The 19,082-nt window shown below is 40.1% G+C and overlaps 1 protein-coding gene across 2 annotated transcripts in view; it reads right to left on the bottom strand.

Moving 5' to 3' along the window:
- eya1 (EYA transcriptional coactivator and phosphatase 1) overlaps positions 1-19,082 on the bottom strand; it is a 46,882-nt gene that overhangs the window by 6,133 nt on the left and 21,667 nt on the right. For both annotated transcript variants that reach the window (XM_015009849.2, XM_088001200.1), the window contains 5 exons: positions 13,965-14,054; positions 1,450-1,508; positions 1,212-1,372; positions 884-998; positions 401-522 (listed from right to left, as the gene is read on the bottom strand). In XM_015009849.2, the coding sequence (XP_014865335.1) occupies positions 401-522; positions 884-998; positions 1,212-1,372; positions 1,450-1,508; positions 13,965-14,054 (547 nt within the window). The remainder of the gene's footprint in view (positions 1-400; positions 523-883; positions 999-1,211; positions 1,373-1,449; positions 1,509-13,964; positions 14,055-19,082) is intronic.

Genomic DNA, 19,082 nt, shown 5'->3' with positions numbered 1-19,082 from the left:
TTATTTTTGTATTCGAAACAGTGAAAAGGGGCGAAAGTGGAAGGAAAATTGGAGGAATAAGAGGAGGAGGAGGAGCAGGAGAGGGGCTTCTGTTTCTCTAGAATGACATAAACGCGCAGAAGTGGTTTCATATGCAGAGGCGAGGAGCAGAGGCCCAGCACAGGTCCTGCTCCAAGAAAATAATCCCAGGTTGATTAGGACTATTCCCTCACGGAAGAACATCAACCCTCTCCGGTGACAAAAATCCACGCCTTCCACCCCATCTCCCCCCAACCCCCCAGCCGGAGTCCTGTCACCGAGCATCTCTTGGCTGCTTACACTCGCAATGCTAAAACAATAAGCATGTCCCAAAGCAAAAGGCTCAAAAATAATGAAGCGGATATAGGAAAGCATAGTTTACCTATTTTTGTTGCGCTATATATATTCTCTATGGGGAAGACGACTCCCAGGCCGTAGAGCAAGACCTTCGCCAGGGCCGGGATGAGCTGCGTGGTGGTCACAAGAATATTCACACAGTTTGACCTGAGGAGGAGAGTAAAGTGGTGACATCATTTTAAATCACTTTGAGAGAGGAGAAAAGAAAACACAATGTGCTGCATAAAAGACAAAGCAATGTATCAAGTCCCCAAAACATGTCTTACATTGAAGGATTGGCTCGTATTTCAGCTCAGATCTTTTAGCACACTTATTTGTCAAAATTAGAATAGGCAGGCTGTCCAAAAAAAAAAAAAAAAAGATCCACAGCAGTGTTTCTTCTTTTTCTTTCTTTCTTTCTTTTTTTTTTTTTTAATCGCCTCGGACACACTTGGCTTATTTACACCACATACAGGCTTATAGATGTGCGGTGTGGATCTGGGTACTATTTTGCTCTCTGGAGTCCTACCTTGAGTGGATTAATGTTAGTGCTTTTAGTGCCAGTGTTAACCAGGAGTCCGTCAAGGCTTCAATTTCTGCTCGCAATTGCAACCAGGCTTCCCTTTTGGCAGGGCCCAGCAGACCTGAAACGCAGGGTAACAATGTTTGGGTTGGACCAGCCATCTGAATACCACTGAAATTTTCAAAATTTGACTCCCCCCTACCCCCCACCAAACACACGTAGGCACTCACATAAACGGCCACACAAAGAGGGAACACAAGCACCCACACGCGTATGTGCAGACTCATTTTTGCCCAGCAGAACTGTGCATGCAGCACTGCTTGTTGGGGATTACCTCCGACGTTATTTTTGTAGGTGGTGTAGATTTCTTTTACTCGTCTGTAGCGGAAGGCCAGTTTTCTCATCCAGTCCACGCCTCCCCGAACGCCTGTGGCCAGACACAGGTTGGCACTCGTAGCTGCTGCGTGGAAACCATCAGCGCTGAAGTTATACGTACTAAAATAAAAACCAAGATGAGACGCGTTAGCTCTAGCTACTCCACTGTTTTTGACAAATCATCAGATATTATGAACCTTAGATCCTGGCCGTTATCATCCGAAGACACATCATCAATATGTACCTGGTCACATTCCTGAAACACACAAAGCATTCATCTTAGATTATGAGACTATCAAGACATTTTTTTTTTTTTTTTTTTTTTTTTATCGGAAACAGTTTTGTTTTCTTGTGAAAATACTTGATAGAGATTTTCTTTTTTTTAATCTGGAAAGTGTGCTTTGGCTTTATAAGTCTTTCCTTAAGCTAAAAAAGCTTTATACTTTTTCAAACCACTCTTTGCATTTCCTTGCTGAATCCTCAAAGTGGCCCCAATCAAATATCAAGTGTCACACTCTTCCTTTTTTAACTGATTGGCTGGTACTGAGGTCACTGGGTGCACCTTAACTCTTGATCGCCAGCGGTTTACATAAGCCACACTTTAATATGGCTTCCCCAAAGAGTTGTGGCAGGAGGTTTTTTATTTATTTATATTTTATTTTTTTTAATGTCTGCTCAGTAGAAATATGCTTGAGTGGAAAACAGGAAAAGTTTTCTGGCAATGTTAAGAACTTGTGAAACATACCTGAGCAGAAAGTAGCTTCAGAGTACCCGCAATGTGTTTAAGTAGAGAGAGAGAGATGCTAGCGATGGTAGTTAAGCTAACAGCTGTTAGAAACCAAGACAGGCACTTTCTAGCATTTTTTTAAACGATTCATATCACACTGCAATTTCTGCATGTGAGGTTTCCTGCCAACTTGTACTTATACAGACAACCAGAGACTTAAGGTAATTTTCTAAAATTTTTAACTCAAGGTATTAAATATAAAGTAACATATAATTCAAATATATAAAATTATGAATTTAAAACTTTTAATGATTACTGGCCTCTATAGTTTAATAATAGAAATAAACTGAACTGCAATGTTAAGTACAGGAGAATGAAATGCTTTGTTAATAGCTACAAATACTGATATCATTAATTAAACTTCAAATAAAAAAATAATAAAATAAAAAGAGACTTCAGAAAAGTTGTTCTGCCTTCAGTATGTCAATGCTGGTGCATATACAAATAACCTGTAACAATATGCAAAGAACAATATGAAAATTATGTTGAGAAAATCTATGGTATGCATTTTTAATTTCTTTCAAAATTAGATCAGCATCATTCTGAAAGGAGTAATTCTTCAAGGGAGGTTTAAAAACAAATAACTTTCATATGAACTTCTGTTATAAACTGCAGATAAACACAAAGATTTATACAAAACGTTTTAAAAGAAGATTCATAGTTAATCTGGTTTAGGAGTTTTTGGGGTATAAAACTTAACACTAATCGACTGGCTGAATGTGTACTCTGTGCATTTTCTAAAGACTTGCACGCTGGAGTTCTCCTTTGCGGTTGCCTGGCTCGTCTTGGAAAGGTAGAGGGATCCTACAGCTCTGCGCTGATTCCACCGTTACACAGTAACACAATCCAGACTTTCTGGTAAATGTAACCTACTAGAAAAATTGAACCTGATGCTAACCGCCAATGAAATTATGACCTCTGATTGCTGCTGCGCCACACACCAACACTGCCCCGGGGCTAGTGAGCCAGCCAGCCGGCCGGCCAGCAGAGCAGCACAGGATGGAGCAGGCAGAAGAAAAAACCTATTAGTTTTCCATTTATATGAGTGCTTTAGTGCCTATCCCCTACTTTCACTCTCTCAATACCATCATCATGTTTGAAATGCGAAGTTATCCTGCCTTGAAATTCAGTTCAACACACTGCATGTGTTGCAGAAGTAATGCAAGATAGCTGAACTATTTATTCTTACTAAATATTAATAAAAAAAAAACAAACCCTCATGTTAATAGAGAAGGAGGTTGAGCAATGTGTTTGTGAAGGATGGAAATTTGTGAAATATTATGTTTTAAATTTGTTTCTGGCAGATGGCAAATGCTGTATTGACAGAGTACTAGATATTACAACGATGCAGTTTATTTTCCAATTTATCTAAAAATCTGCAGCCTTTTGAAAGGTAAAGTAACTGCCAAACATGTCAGTTTCACCTGTTTAACATTATGTGAGAAATAATAATTTCTCATGGAAGTTGATACTTGAGCAAAAGAATGTCCCTGGTTTAAAGTATGAAAAATCCATTTAAATTTTTTGAGCTTTTTAATTAAGTTTCATCCGGTTGTTAAGACACCCAAACACAAAAAGGACTTCCTTGTTTTAGGTCAGTCTAAGCGAGGCCAAATGCTGACGTTATTGCATTCCTCTCTAATGCTCGAGCAGGGTAAGGGTAAGGGCTTTGGACCGTAAACCTTTTTTATTTTACTGGTTCCCCTCTGAACAAATTTTTCATCTCCCTGGATTTGTGGAGAGAGGGAGGGAATAGCGACGTGAGGAGAAACTCAAACCAGCTGTTCTTTAACAGAATTAAAATCTTGACCCCCAACCCCAGCTCTAATGCAGCCATTCTCTCGCCAAGTCTCTCCCAGCAAGCCCTAAGATCCAAAGAGGAAAAGACTTTGACCCAGTGACCCCTAGCCCCTCCTCTTGGGGGCTCCGGCACCCCGATAAGGGGGGAGGGAGGAGCAAGGGTAGAGAGGAGGAAGCGGAGGAGCGCAATGGGTAAAATGCTAGGAGTCCGTGGTGACCTCACATGGAGCCAGCACACAGCTCCGCGTTCCAGAAGATGGACTGCCAACTAACACTGGCGGGGGCTCATTGCTCTGTTGTTCTAACATGTTTCCACTCGCTTGCAGATTGTTAATAGTTGAAGAAAGCTGTGGTCGGTCCCATCTCGAGCATCTTGAGCAAACGCTAACCTTGATGTTGTTGTGCGCAATTCCTCGATTGTGAAGGCAAACCAGTTTGTTTAGAAAAAGAAAAACAACTGGTTGAGTTAAGCCCCCAGTAGAGAATGCCTCGAAATACTCCCCGCCCCCCAAACCCCCATTGTGGTGCAAGCGACTGGAATGCTTCTATTATCAAGTAATTACCTGCTGATGAATCAGACACAATCTTCCAACAATCAGCTCCCACCACGTCTTTCACTGCGTTGGTACAGAGCCATTCACTTCCACTCATTTGGCACTGGATCCAAAATTACACGCTGTCTCCTTGTGCCCTGTTGACAATAGCTGCCCATGTTTGTTCTCCCCATGTAATTTGTTTCTTTCAGAGTGTGACAGCCAGCATGGATCAAAACAGATATTTGAGAACAATGTTTTTCTGTGTGTTAATTATAGACCCATTTAAGTTCCTACAGCCAAAAGAATCCCAAACACATACATATGGCTCGGTAATTAGGCCAAACACAGCCGCCATAACTGCAGCCTGATTATGAATGACTTTTTATGGACTCAAAGCTAATAAACACAGCAAACCTCAACAAATGTAAAGCATTTAAGACTCAAAAAGGCCAAGAAAAATATAATAGCCTGAACCTACAACTTGAGTGTCTCCTTTCCCCTACTACATTGTTTTTGTATGTTTATAGTATCTTAACTATGAAACAATGCCCGATTAAATGATGGACAGGGTTTTGGGACCTCCAACAAAGAATTTTGTCTGTTTGTGTGCACATGGGGAAAAAAATGGGGGGAAACTTGCTGGAAGAATGAGCAAGACTCCAGGAATTACTATTCCCAGCTGGTGCTGGTATAAACCTCTGCACCGGCTCCCTGTGCGGACTGGAAAAGCTAATAGAGGAGGTGGCTGCGGGGAATGTTGTACAGTAACCCTTACACGTACTCATTAGGAGCCACTTCTGACGCCCTCGTAAACACCACAGAGCCATGAATGGTGCTGTAAGAAGCGGATGCAATTGAAAGAAATACTGCTGGGTGGTGAATTTTACTGTTCAGACTATCATTTGGAATTTGACAAATTAGCACCTGGTAGAGAGCCTGCAGGTATAATTAATGTTGTAAATTGTAGAGAGAACAAAGTCAGAGTTCCTTTTGTAGCAAGGTGTCCGATGCAGATAAAGTTATTGGAAGAAATGCACAGGTGAGAATTTTGTGGTCAGTTTCCATTCAGGTTTTGTAAAGCTTTGTTCAACACTGATAATGATTTTTAACCTTTTCTCATTTCTCATCAGCAACATAAGAGGACTTGCGGACCATAGGGCAAACCCACATTCTTCTGACTCGTTTTTATTATCATCATACAATGTCCCCAAAGCTTCTATGAACTCCAGTATTTAAATTATCAAATTAAGGCCAACTAGCAGGATGTTCACACAGCAGGAAAATGCAACCCAAATCCATTTCTTTAGGGGTAGGGATCCATATCTGACTTTCTCACTGTAGACCCAATTCCGATCTTTTCACCCAAAAAGAACATAGGATTTGTGCCACTTTCATATGTTGGTACTAAACAGGAGACATATCTGGTAGTTTTCAAGGCGTCTCAGATTTTAAGTCACTGACGTGAGACATGCATCACAATTCTGCATGTTAAATCCGTATTTAAACAATTTAAATGATGAAAATTATGAAATTATGAAAAGTCTGTGTCAGAGACGCACATCACATCCCATGGTGCACCATTCCTGGTTATGACTACTCATCCAAACAGACTTCTCTACAGAAATTGCAGTGCATGCTCCACAAAAAGCCCATCACTGTTGTTTCTTTTTATCAGCTTCCTTCATCAAGCTCTTGTGACAATACTGTCAACTCTTCAAAATCAACTCACTGACAATAGGATCCATTATTTCTTCCATAAACAGTGGGCTGCTTTGTGACGTCTGTGTTCTTCTGCGGATGCGAGATGCTTTGGAGTCGTAAACTGTTCACAGAGAAGGCTGATTGTGGTCACATTATGTAATATATCTGACCGCGCGCAAAAAAAAAAAGCTTAATTTACACTACAAACATCTTACAAGTACTGTACCCAGGCAGCCCTTTAAGATTGCAATATTGCAGTGGTTTTGTAGCAATAATAATATATATTCCCTGGAATAAAAGAGCGCTTCTTAACAATTAGATTTCAAAAAGGCTTACAAACATTTCAAAATAGAGCAGCTTTTTTTTTTCTTTTTTTTTCTTCCAAAATTTTAAATCTCGCTCTGATTGCCTGAATTAACCAAGTGTGTGTCCTCTGACTTCAGTATACTCTCACTTATACTGAAAATAGATAGCAGAGAATGTTCCTCTCTCAGTAACAGCATACACACCAAAAAATGTTGACAGTACTTATGCTTATGTACATTATGTGTGATCAAAATATATTTTTATATAATAGTGGCACATTAGGGGGCAATCTTTTGCAATTTCTTAGAACGTTTTGAGCATTGCTCTTCTACTGAATTCCCTTTTATGCTCCTCACCAAGCTCTACAATTATCACTAACTAACGCCAGATGTTCTTACTGTACCAAAGAGTGAAGACCCTCTAACAGAAGCCATTGCTACTGGTCTATCCAAACACTGAGCAGCTTTGTTCATTACATAAGCAACATTATTTTCTTTTATCTATGTTCATTTGACTTTCAAGCAGCTCAAGAAATAAAAAAAAAAGCCAAAAAGCGAAAAAAAAAAAAAAAATCCCACAAGAACTCAGGATGTTCACTGTCTTCCTTTTTCTATCTCTGTCTTTCCACTGGAGTGCTGAAAGCCTTTCACTGAGGAGGAGGCTATCAGAGCCCTCTTTGTTCTCTCAGCATCTGTCATTAAGCAATCAGCAATGACGGCCAGAGTCTTCCTGTAGCTCTCGGAAGAGCTCAGAGTGGTGACTGGAACAGTCATAGGCACGGAGAAGAAAGACAGGGCAACTCCGCCAAAATACATACAAGGAAGGCCATGTTCATTTTCTTTGAGAGTTGTTTTAACTTCTTGAAGGCGTAGTTCACTCACTGACTTACAATGGCGTCAGCTTTTTAGAAATAGCGCCCTCTCTTCCTCTGTTTTCTCTATCAGGTGAGCTGCAGCTTCGTCAGGGTTGGGGTGGGGAGCAGCAGCCGTCCTGGCAAAAGGCATTGTGACCCTACAGGCTAATGCCATGTGAACATGGCTCATCAATTGTTCGCAGGTTCTCAATACCGCCACTCTACTGGCAAGAGGCTGTCATCCCGCCCCCCACTCCCGCCTCTCCTGCCCCTTGTCTATGACCCCCAGCAACTTCCTTGTCCGTTCCCACCACAGGGACCCCTGTCCAGAGGTGGGTGGAGGAGGGTTGTGATTATCTGGGGGTCAAACACAGGATGTGGGTAACAAAGGGAGAGTTCTTCAAACCCTCTTCATTCCAATCCACAATCTTTGCTTGAACAGTCACGGAATTCAAACAGCAGTGCCAAACAAAGCACAGGTACAGAGACGTCTATGCTGGTTTTACAGGAGGGGGAAGAGAAATCCCACAGCTGGGCATGGGGATACAGGGAGGAAAACTGTATTTGAACAAAGTGGGTCTTTGAAGCCCTGTTTCTGAGAAGTTGGGAAAAGAACAGTACCCCACGCCTCACAGGTAGGCAGTAAATTAGTTACATCTGATAGATGAGCTGCTGCTCATTATTTCCTAATTTTGGCATTTTACATCCAAACCACACCTCAAGGCAAGCAACGCTAAGTGCTATATCAAATCTCAGTCACATCAGCATTTTCTCCTCACAACAGTGGAACTGTTTTTTTCCCCCTGCCAAGTAGAGCAAATCTGTGAAAGTTAATGCTCATTTTTCCCATCAAACCCATGTTGAACAGGTGCTCTGTCTCCTGTTTTTTGATATTAAAATATAATTTGTCATCAGACAGTAATGCAATATTTTCCACACACCCTCAGCACTGATTGGCGTGTGGCTGCGAATCGGTGTTACAGAGTGGATGTGAAGTGGAGCGCCGCAGTGTGATGAGTGACAGGGTGGCTTTAAAACCTCCACCTTCTGTCTGTAGTCTTTCCAGAACACATCAGGGGTGCAACCTTGAGACTTGACGGAGGAGTATGACAGAATTCCTGCATCAGTGGCCAGGCAAATACTCAAATGAGTGTTTGGAGTATATCTGAAAGCACATAGCTCCTTGCAAAGATGTTTGTAACCCTTCAGCCTCTTCACATCTCGTCAAATCACAACCAATATTTGGAGAAAGACCAACACAAAGAACTGCTTGATTGTAAAGTGAACGAAATAGGAGACACTGTTATTTTAATGTTTTTTTTTTCTTTTTTGCTAGTAAAAAAATTGGAAAAGCTTGTCTTCCAGTGTTTTTGGATTCAGAGCAACACTGGAAGACAAACGGGAGTTCCAGACTCCTATCTGGTGCAAATCTTAATGATTTAAAAAAGGTATTGGTCTTCATTTTAAAATAAAAATAAATAAGGCTGTGCCGTTTTAAGAGCTTATTGGTAGCTAATCAGTAGAGCAACTTATTATCCAAATTCAAAGAAAAGCATCAGGTTCCACCTTAGGAGGAAAGAAAATCACAGAAAAATAAACCATATGGGAGAACATAATTAAAGCTACCACTCTTATGGCATGGCAAGCACAGGATCTGACTCTTGGCAGTGGGATGTTAAACTAACAGAACGGCTCCAACCTAAGAGGCTCAGGAGGACCATTTCAGCCACGAGGCAAAGGTAACCGTGCATTTCACTGCATCCCTCATTAACAGTCAGCCTCTGGGTGAGAGTGACAGAGGAGGTTTCAGCCCTGCAAATGCGGACTGGGAGCTATAAATGGGAGTCAGCATACAGTGTTACAGGACTGCTACACAGATATGTGTGTGTTTGTGTGGGTGGGTTCACTAGCGTGTGTAAAGTAAGTATATGTCAGCATGTGTGACTTTGCAGCACCACATGTTTTCAGGGCATGTGCTGCAAGTGTTGCACATAGAACATTTTATTTAAAATGTTCCCACCTTTAAAGACCTCTTACCCTCTCCCTCTCTCTCTGAGTGTTTTGCCCCCATGCCCTTTTTTTTTCCAGACAGGGAGGGTTGTTTTCTCGGCAGCCCTCGTACCCCACTGAGAGGGGATCACAGGGGGCTCGGTAAGCCAGAACGAGGCCCCCGGTTCCCACATACTGTTCGGCACTGGAGTGCCGGCTGCAGCAACACACCTATAGTAAACCCCCCACCCTCCAATGACCTGAGCAATGGCAGAGCTGTCAGTCTTCCCAGCAAACTCAACCTCAGTGGGCTTCATTATAAACATCACTTCAGACCATCAGTTAACTCCAACGTGTCAGATTTTCCAGTTTAGGTGATTTTAATAGATTTCACAATGTGGACAATAAATCCTCTTAAGAATCCCCTCAAATAAATCAGTTACATGTACATAGAGGCAATTACAGTGTTGTGCAAAAGTATTCATGCTGCTTTTGTCCCAATTTGTTCACATAACTGTAGCTGTCAGTGAATCCCGGACCTTTGGTAATTATTTAAAGCCATTTCTGATATGTTTGGGCTTGGTCTTCATGATGCTTTTCTTTTTTGTGTCTGAGGCCTCCAGAAAGTGTATTTATAGTGGAATTAAACTATATGAAGGTGGACTCTATTTTCTGTTCAGGTGATTTCTGAGGGTGACTATATTTTATTTAGTGGCATTAGAGTAAATGGGATTGAATTCATATTAACGTCACACTTTTGAGGTTTTCATAAAAAAAACCCAAAAAATGTAAAACCAAGAATAATTTTCCCTCCACTTCAAAGTCATATGGTTCGATCTGTTGTTCTGTCACATAACATGATAAAATCTGTGGTTGTAACATGACAGAATAAAACAAGATAAACTAGAGCAAATACTTTTATAAGACACTGTAATTACAGTATTCATATTAATTTAGCATTATTATGATTTTGTAAAAAATATATAATTTGTCAAAGCAATTTGCTTTGCTCATCTATGATGCAAACCTTGATATTGTAAAAATAATACAGAGGGAATCACATCAATGAGGATCATATTGCCTTCAATTACTTTTCTCATTGCTTCACTGAGAGCATTTCTGATGGTAAAAAGCCCCCCTCCAAAACAATTGTGCTGATGATATAATACCTTTAAAGAGCTGAGCGGTAAACGGTTTGTGCCAGAGAATCAATAAGAAATATGCAGGGGAATGTGCAGAATTTTTAGGAGTCTTTTGGTGAAGCTGTGGTATTTCTAAGACTCACCTTAATAAAAAAAATAGCAAGCTAAAAAAAAGTGTGCCGATCCAGAAAAAGTCTGAAGAAAATAGAGGGAGAGAGAAAGAGAGACATAAAGGTGAAACTGATCCCTGTTGACCCCTTCGGCATGCCCTCTTTCTTTTTATGACTTTCCCCCGAATCATCACTCACCAGCTCTATCAACACGGGCTGGCCTCCACTCACACACATCCACACTTGAACACACGTAGAACATTAGCTAATATTGTGCCTTTGTGGTCTCTGCAGACTGGGAACGTTTTTATGCTTTAAGGTAACGGTTAAAAAAAAAAAAGTCTCCAGGAAAATTTAAAGCTATAATTTATCTTTAAAAAATATTGCAAAATTCAAACTGTGTGCAAAATTTAAGAACCTTATCTGATGTCTTTGTGCAAAGGCTGGCAGTGTTAAAACTTGGATGCACCACTCAAACACTATTTGGCCACTAACTCTGCACCTGTGTTCCTGCACAGCCTCTGGGGTCTCCCTTTATGGCTTAGACTAAATTAGATGGACCAAATGCATTTCTGCACATGCTTAAATACATAACTGCTGCTGGCTGCAGTATTTATAGTGGGACTCTATTTAGCTCTGTTTGAGATGGTGGACTGTAAATCAGGAGAGAGGAAACACAACTGGTAAGGCATTGCTGAGAACTGGTAATTAACACTCAGATAGGCTGGGCTCAGTTTAGGAGAGAGGATGAATATGCCTTTGAGAGAATGTCACCCCATCTCTGGCGTGATTATTAATGACAATCAGTGCAGCGTCTGTAGAGTTTGGTCATCCTGGAACGTGTTCCTTGAACTGACCACAGCGTTTTCAGTCATCACAGTTTAAAGTGGAAAAAACGCTGAATCTTTAAAGTGTCAAAACAAAATCTAACAGTTTTGTTCCTGAGAAAGAGCAGAAGAAATACACATGCGGGGTTTTCAAATAATTTTTAAGTAGTCTGAGCTGCCAATTCATCTATGAGCACATGAAAAGAAATCAAAACACGGGACAGATGTTGAGCAAAACCACATTTAAGAGTTGTCACAAACTGCCTTTTTTTTTTTTTCTTTCAAATGATTGGGGCACATCTATTAAATAAAGTGCAGCTAGATGGATTCTACACAGCCAGAGCATAAGGAAATATTTAACCAGCCAATTGGAGCCAATTAACTTTGATCACAATGACTGCATTTGGAATCTGTCACTTGTCCGTCTAAGGGAGTTTGCACATATTTTCCCGTCTCTTGACTCTCTGTTTGAGGAGTTTTCTTTTTATTATTGCTGGACATGCTTCGTGTAGCAAAGCCGAACACGGTGGTAAGCAATGAAACTTGGCAAACTGGCTACAGATCTCTTCGCACTTCATTATCAAGGAAAACATTTACTCCTTTGTGACGTGAGAAGAAAGCAGGACTCTCAGGAAAAGAGGGGAGTCATTGTGATAAGACGGAAGAAATTTGGATAAAATTAAGACGATTGTAAAGTAACAAAAGCAGAATCAATTACTGCTAAATTATGTATGCAAAATGATAATGGACAGGTGCAGGGACAAAGTTCAGGTAAAATGTGTATCCACATTTCAACAAATGCACATTTCTATTAACGAAATTTCAGATATCCAACACAGAAAATTACAGGGCCTTGCAAAATAATTCACTGCATTTTTTTTTTACTTTTTACATTTCATCAACTTAAAACTACACACTTTATTGTATTTTTCTGGGATTTTATGTGTCAAACAAACATAAAATTACAATTCATTATGAGAGAATAGGACTCAATACATGGTTTTGAAAAGAGGTGCACTGATAAACCGACTAGCCGATAAATATGCCCTAATTTTCGTACTTTTGGGAGATCGGTGATGGGCCAATACTTACATTTGAATCGATTCTTATCCAACAATCTCATCTACCTCGACAGAGATCTAAAAATCAACTACTGTCCTCTTTTGCTCTGCAGTAAGAGTGGTTTGACTGACAGACCCACCCACCAGGTTATGACTCCCTATTTGCAGTAAACAATAGTCACTCCACTGTTACCAACTCAACAACTTTCTTGCTATATTGAGCAGCATTTCAGACAAAAAAATCAATATCAACCAAAATCGTAATCAACAGGCACACCCTTAGTTTTCAAAATTTTAACTAATAAAAATCTTATAAGTATGCTTAGCTTATAGTCAGTGCAACTGCACTCTACTACAGCATGCAGCAGGTTTTCTTGCAGTGTATCTCTCTTCCTATCAACTCTGACTAGCTTCACTGCCTCTACTGAAAATAAGCATCACCACAGGATGATACTGATACCATAATGTGTTTAAGGAGTTGTGCTGTGTTAGCGGACTACCACGCAGCATTTTGCATGTAGTCCAAACTGTTTAATAGTATTCTTTTCTGACCAGAGCACCTTCTTGCTGTTTCATATTTTCCTCTATATGGTTTGTGGGAAACTGCAAAATGTTCTTCTTCTATAACTTTTTCTCAACACAGGCTCTCTTCTTGATACTCTTGACACTTTATTAATGCCTGATTTGAATAGTGCATCATTAATAGTTATCCTGTACACATATTGTCACATCTGAGCTTTGAATTTCTGCAGCTCTTGCAGAGTTACCTTCTTCAGATTGCTCTCCTTGCCCAGATTGTCAGTTTACATGGATAGTCACATCTTGGAAGGTTTGCGGTTTTGTATTTTTAAAGATTAGGATATTGTTTCATAACCTAAATCATCTTTACACTTTTCCACAACTGCCCCTGACCTTTCTGCTGTGTTCTTTGGTCTTCATGATGCCTATTAAAAGATTTGAAAACCATGAATCAATTTCTCCCAACACAATTGCACACTACTTTGTTTTGGTCTATCACATGAAATTCAATTGAAATACCTAGAAGTTTGGAAATACAAAGTGAAAAAGTTCAAGATACCTTCCTATCATGACTCATGCATTGATTTTCCCCCAGGGGAAGACCTTACACAACATGAATCAGTGAGGCAAAGACTCCTGAGAGGGATGATGGTAGGGGATTGTGTGCCGTGATGGTGGAGTTTGTGGAGTGGGAGGCCAGCGACACCAAGCACACAGCGTGACACACCGGCAGACAGGAGAGCAACAGAAACACTAGAGCCTGACAAATTGCACTGGCGGCCATTAGAGTGGGAATGAGCTGGAGGTGGGGGCAGGGCTGGTGACCCAGAAGACTGACAGCACATGTGAAATTCACGGTATCCCTTAGGGACTGAGGTTATACTTCACTGCAACGGGGGATAACTGAGAGAAAAGCTCTATGTAATACTGCAGTTGTTGCTTCCATTACTACAACTGGACTTATTCAGCTTCCATTCAAATATGTTTATGCCTCTTACAGCCAGTAAAATCAACTCACTGTAAATGGAAGAGATTTGTACATAATCAAACAGGAGAGTAAAATAGGACCAGAGAAACTCACCTCTAGGTCGTTAAAGAATAAGTGTGTGTCTGCCAAGTTGAAGATCATTTCTTCCATCCTTAGTCCTAATGATACAGATGTTGGAGGGTCCTTAAACACACAAAAATATCTAAATCAAACAAAGAATTATTAGGCTTGAAGTGTGTTCTGTTGCTTTGTTCAAAAAAGCACATTAGGCAGATCTGGTAAACGCAGTAAGTTACGATTTTCACTCTGAGTCACTCAATTAATGCACAATCCCTTTAAATTCCACGGCAGGCTTCTCCCATAAAAGAAGACTTGAAAGTTTCAGCCTCTTTTTTTATGGCCCTCTCAAAAGGACCAGAATAGTCATCAGAAATGCCACAGACTTGAATGAAGGCCATAAAAGCATGTGTCTTTTCAGGAAGGGTGGTTGATTTAGAAGAGCCGAGGTCACAGCCCAAAATCGTAAACAGCCTTGTTCTCCACATATTTGTGCTAATGCATCATTTGACTATATGTGTAGGTGATATAACTCTGTTTGCTTAAACATTTCACAGGTTGGAGGTTCAAAGTACGGCAGAGAAAATAAGCTGAACACAAAATACAAACTTCAAGAATTTTCATTTTAATTCATTAAGTTATGACATGTCAGAAATCTGTTTATTGCTGTAACGGCAATATAATCCCACCACCTGTGAGGTAAGACCTTTTAAAGGTTTACCTAAATAGTTTTTGAAACTGTGACAACGTGAGCATCTTTATTTTTAAAAAGGTAATTTATTTTTAGAGATTTACATCCGAGGAAAGAATGACTTCAGAGATGTGCTTCTTATTCAAACCATGTTTTTGCCTTAACGCTCTAATCAGCAAATTGTCTTTAGTAAGTAAAGGATGAAGGAAGACAATAGCTGTCTTCCCAAGCAGCTGGATGAGATCTGCCTTTAAGTCAGGCCAGGCAGGACCAGAAGCAGGGATTACTGAGTTAAACCACCAAAAGACACACCTGAGCTCTCCGCTGATTAGCTGTCACACCCCACAATCCTTATGTTTTCACTGAAATGACAGAGTGCAAACCACACAAGTAGCGCTCAATCCTCCACTTCTCTGGGCTTTCTCCTTCCTCTCAGCCTCCCAGTTTGAATCAATCTTTCAGTAGGAATTCATCAAAAACAATTACCCCCCTCCTTACATCAACAAGCTACCTCCCTCTTCCCAACGTCTGCCGCTGCTGGGAGATTTAGCGTTACGGACGGGATCGGTGGGAAAAGGCGATCCTCTCTGGCGCAAGTGAATCCTTTCCAATTAAATCTAAACAATCAGTCAGTGAGGGAGTTAAGCATACAAGCAGGCCAGAAGGCCAAAGTGCTGCTGCTGTCACTGCTGCAGGACCACCTGTTCTGAGATGTCACTGCCTCCAGGGGGGTGCCAACATCCACCCCCACTCCCTCCAAACCCCTTAGCAATAACACCACCCCCACCCACACACATCCACTCTTACCCACTTTGAGCCTGAGCTCTAGCCTGCCCAATAGCAGCACAGCTGGCCTCAGCCATCAGCTTTATGGGGGTGAGTGTCTTGATGCCAATTAAAAGGGCTGATAAAAAGAGCAGTCTGTTTATGTGTGCATGTGGGAGGGAGGGGAAGAGTTAGAGAGAGTGGCTACGAGGTCACAGTGAGTAAGAGAAAGTGTGCATGTCAACTTGCTCAGATACTCATCCATTTATAGTAAGTGCAGAACAGCAAAGAGAGAAAAAAAACTGTTTTGTAACTTTTTTTTGAGTTGCACCCCTAAGATATCAGTCAGTCAAATAAATCTGACTGACGTATATGCAGGAGGACAAAGAGGGAAAAGGCAGGTTGATGAAGCAAAGTGGTGGTTGGGAGTAGAGATGCACCAAGAAATCATTGGTTGACTAAAGTCTGATCCACTTCTTGTTAGTTTGTAGGTTGGTTGTATGTTAAAAATCTGTAAAAACAACCACTGTAGTAAATGTTATAAGGCTCCTCTACCAACAGTAGTCTTCTGCTGAGTAGACTCAAAGCTAGCTATTTTCAATGACTTTAAAAGCTATTTCTACAAGATAGTTTATTCGAGCTTCAAAGGACAAGAACCACATTTCCATCTAGGTCAATTGGGGACAAGGACTCAGATCTTTCCAATAACTCTTAAAAAAAGCAACTGGCACTAAATCTAACCACTTTTGCTGGTGTTATTAGGGACTTTTTGAGACTCACACATGAAAGCACGTGTAATTTTTAGAACACGTACCACGCCTTGCCTCATTAATTTAGAAACATCAATTGGCACATCTAAAACACGTCAGATTTGTTGTGTTAAAGTGCGCAAAAGTAGATCAGATTTCTGGACGTCTGGTGTGTCTTGTTTCATAGTATAAAATAATAAAAGAATATATTTTAAAGTGCATCTGATGTCACCTTTGTGCGTCAGATGCACTACTGTTATTAATGGGCAGTGGGCTGCAGTGGGTCCCACCCCATCCTAAAGAGCTCACAGGCAGCCCAGTCCTTGTGAAGCTGTACATCCCAGCTGCTATCAGAAATGAGATGTTCACCTCCCCAAGTCTAGGCTACAAATAAATCAAGGTTGCCTTTGATACGTTTTTCTATTGGCCCTGTTTGGTCAATTTATTTTATGTAGATTGCATAAAGAAAAAAAAAAGATAATGATGTTCATGTTTACTGTGAATTAAAAGAGTTAAAATCAAACAAGACTTAGCTGAAAATAAGAGCTAAAAGCCTAAATAAAAACACAAAATTAAAATCTAAAGTAACTCAACCAGAATGTTTCGTTTGGCCCGTTCTACTGCTCCTAGCTCAGATGAAGAAGGTTTTTAACTGTGACATAAAAGGACAGCTAATATGAAGGTCTAGATACATTTAGGGTGTTTTTTTCTCACGTTTGCTTTCCATGATTTAATTCGAGTATCCTAAAACATCCATTACAATTATGTGCTAATGGTTAATTGTGCAAATTAGCTGATTATTTTATTTAGCGACTTCTAGTAACCTTCAGGACAGCTAATATCTACTTTGTTGAGAAATTAGGATTTGAAAATGTCAACAGACCTTTGGAGGTCTTAGCGTTAAGTCAAAGGAAGACAAACAGAAAATATGCTTTTAGTATTCTTGGCTGCAATAACTGCCAATATAAGATGTCATAATCATTTTGTCTTTGTTTTACATTCATAAAACCAGTTGGAGCCTGATGAAAAAAGCAAAAAAGTGACTAAACTGTGCTTGAAGGAGAAAAAGAGGGAACAAAAGGGAAAACAGGGAGTGAGAGAGGGGCTTTAGTGGTTGTCACATCCCATATGAGCTCTGATGGAATGGGCCCTTATGGAGTTAGGAGTGTTTCCTGTTTCAGAGGAGCCCATTGGAGAACCCTATGGGTCTTTGCGTGTCTGTTCGTGTGTTTCCGTGTGTGTGTGTTTGGTGTGAGCGCCCCTCATCATGGAGCCAAAGCTCCTGAGCTTTAGGTCTCCCTTTACCCAGCATGCAGGCCTGAGAATAAAGTAAATAAACAGTGGAGGGTCGTGGGGCAGTCCTCCTTCACCCCAGAAACAAAACACTGCCCCCATCAAACACCCCCTCAATACCAGAACAAAGGCACAGAGCACTGGCTGCAGACACTAAGCTTTCTGACACTTGAGTAGTAATATTTCACATCTTGACTTCAAAACCATTCAAACTCATAGCCAAAACAGGTGACAATTTGAGATGGTGCACACAGGCTAAAACACATCAAATTTGGATGTATTGATGACTTTACCATAAGCAATATCTCTATTAGTGTTCTACATGTACGAGGAAAAAGCAGAGAGATAACCTGTGACCTTAACAAAACCATGAGAATATAATTCTGCCTTATTTCCCAAATAGTTTGTTTTGAAAGTTTAAATTTAGAGGAGCAATTTAAATGAAACAACAAATAGCAAAGCCTGGAAAAGCAAATTCTTTATCTTATGAGAATACACATTGACCTGGGTAAGAAAATGACCTTCTTCTTCAACAATAAATAGAGAGGCACCAAAATAAAATCAGTTCCTGACCAAAATATGATCATTTTTAGCTTGATCAGCCTGACTGGTCACTGGGCATTTGGAAAATACAAAATTCTGCTTCTTCTTGTTTTTTTTTTTTTTCTTTTTCAAATTGGTGAACATACTGTCAAGAAAAGTCAATGTTGGCAAATTTTCAGATGTAGTGAGGAGTATAAAATGAAGTCAGTGGAAACACTGAATGTATTTTCTAGGATACGTCAAGGCAATGTCTGTGGTTCATTTAGGCTGTCAGAATAAAAGAGAGCAAAACTTGTATGCAGATTTTGCATAAACCTAGTGAGTTAACTTGAATTAATTCAAAATCCAGAAAGCTGATGAGCAGTCAATAACAGAAAATTACTTTTCTTTGGCCTAAGTTCAGATTTGGGTAGGAATGAGTCCTAAAATAATTTATGTCAAACATATTTTTCCACTCAATAAAAAGAAGACATATTCATAAGTTTGTCTAATCTGAATAAAAAACCCTCCCTTCCAACACTCAGGTCTTCTTTGCTCCTGTATCACAACTGCTAACCATGCTAATTGCAAATAAAAATGCCAAAGAGAGTTTAAAATGTCAAAATTTTAAGTGTTTTGCCTTTGTTTAAAATTTTGTTTGATATTGTCAGATGTCTTACACACTTCATGTTTGTTAGTCAGATCTGCTCTTAATCAAAATAACTCTGCTCACAAGAGAATGGCCCCCAAAATATGTGAATGCTGATCTTATATCTTTTTATGTTATAATTCCTAAAGAGGAAATAGTATTGAGAGAAAAAAAAAATCTGTATCTGAATTATAGAATTCAGATACAGACAGCAAAAAATATTAATTAATACATTTCTAATAATAAATTTGTTAGGATTTATCATCCTGAATGTTGAAATAATCCAGGTTTAAGATAATCTCTCCATTTAAATTGGAATGAAAGCCGTTTGTTGGACTCAGCCTGGTTCGGTCTCCAGGGAGATCCTTGCCTGAAAGGAACGGATTGAGCAGCACTTAATTAAACTAACAATGTGGCATTTCTGAAGAAGAAAGAAACACTCGAGATGTGTCGAGACAGTCAGAGTGCAACTGTTGCGAGCTCCT

The sequence above is a fragment of the Poecilia mexicana genome, unplaced genomic scaffold, assembly GCF_051168715.1.
Source record: "Poecilia mexicana isolate PSO_F unplaced genomic scaffold, ASM5116871v1 scaffold_20, whole genome shotgun sequence".
Taxonomy (NCBI): Eukaryota; Metazoa; Chordata; class Actinopteri; order Cyprinodontiformes; family Poeciliidae; genus Poecilia; species Poecilia mexicana.
Note: the sequence above shows the minus strand (reverse complement) of the source record. Positions and strands in the feature narration are given on the sequence as shown.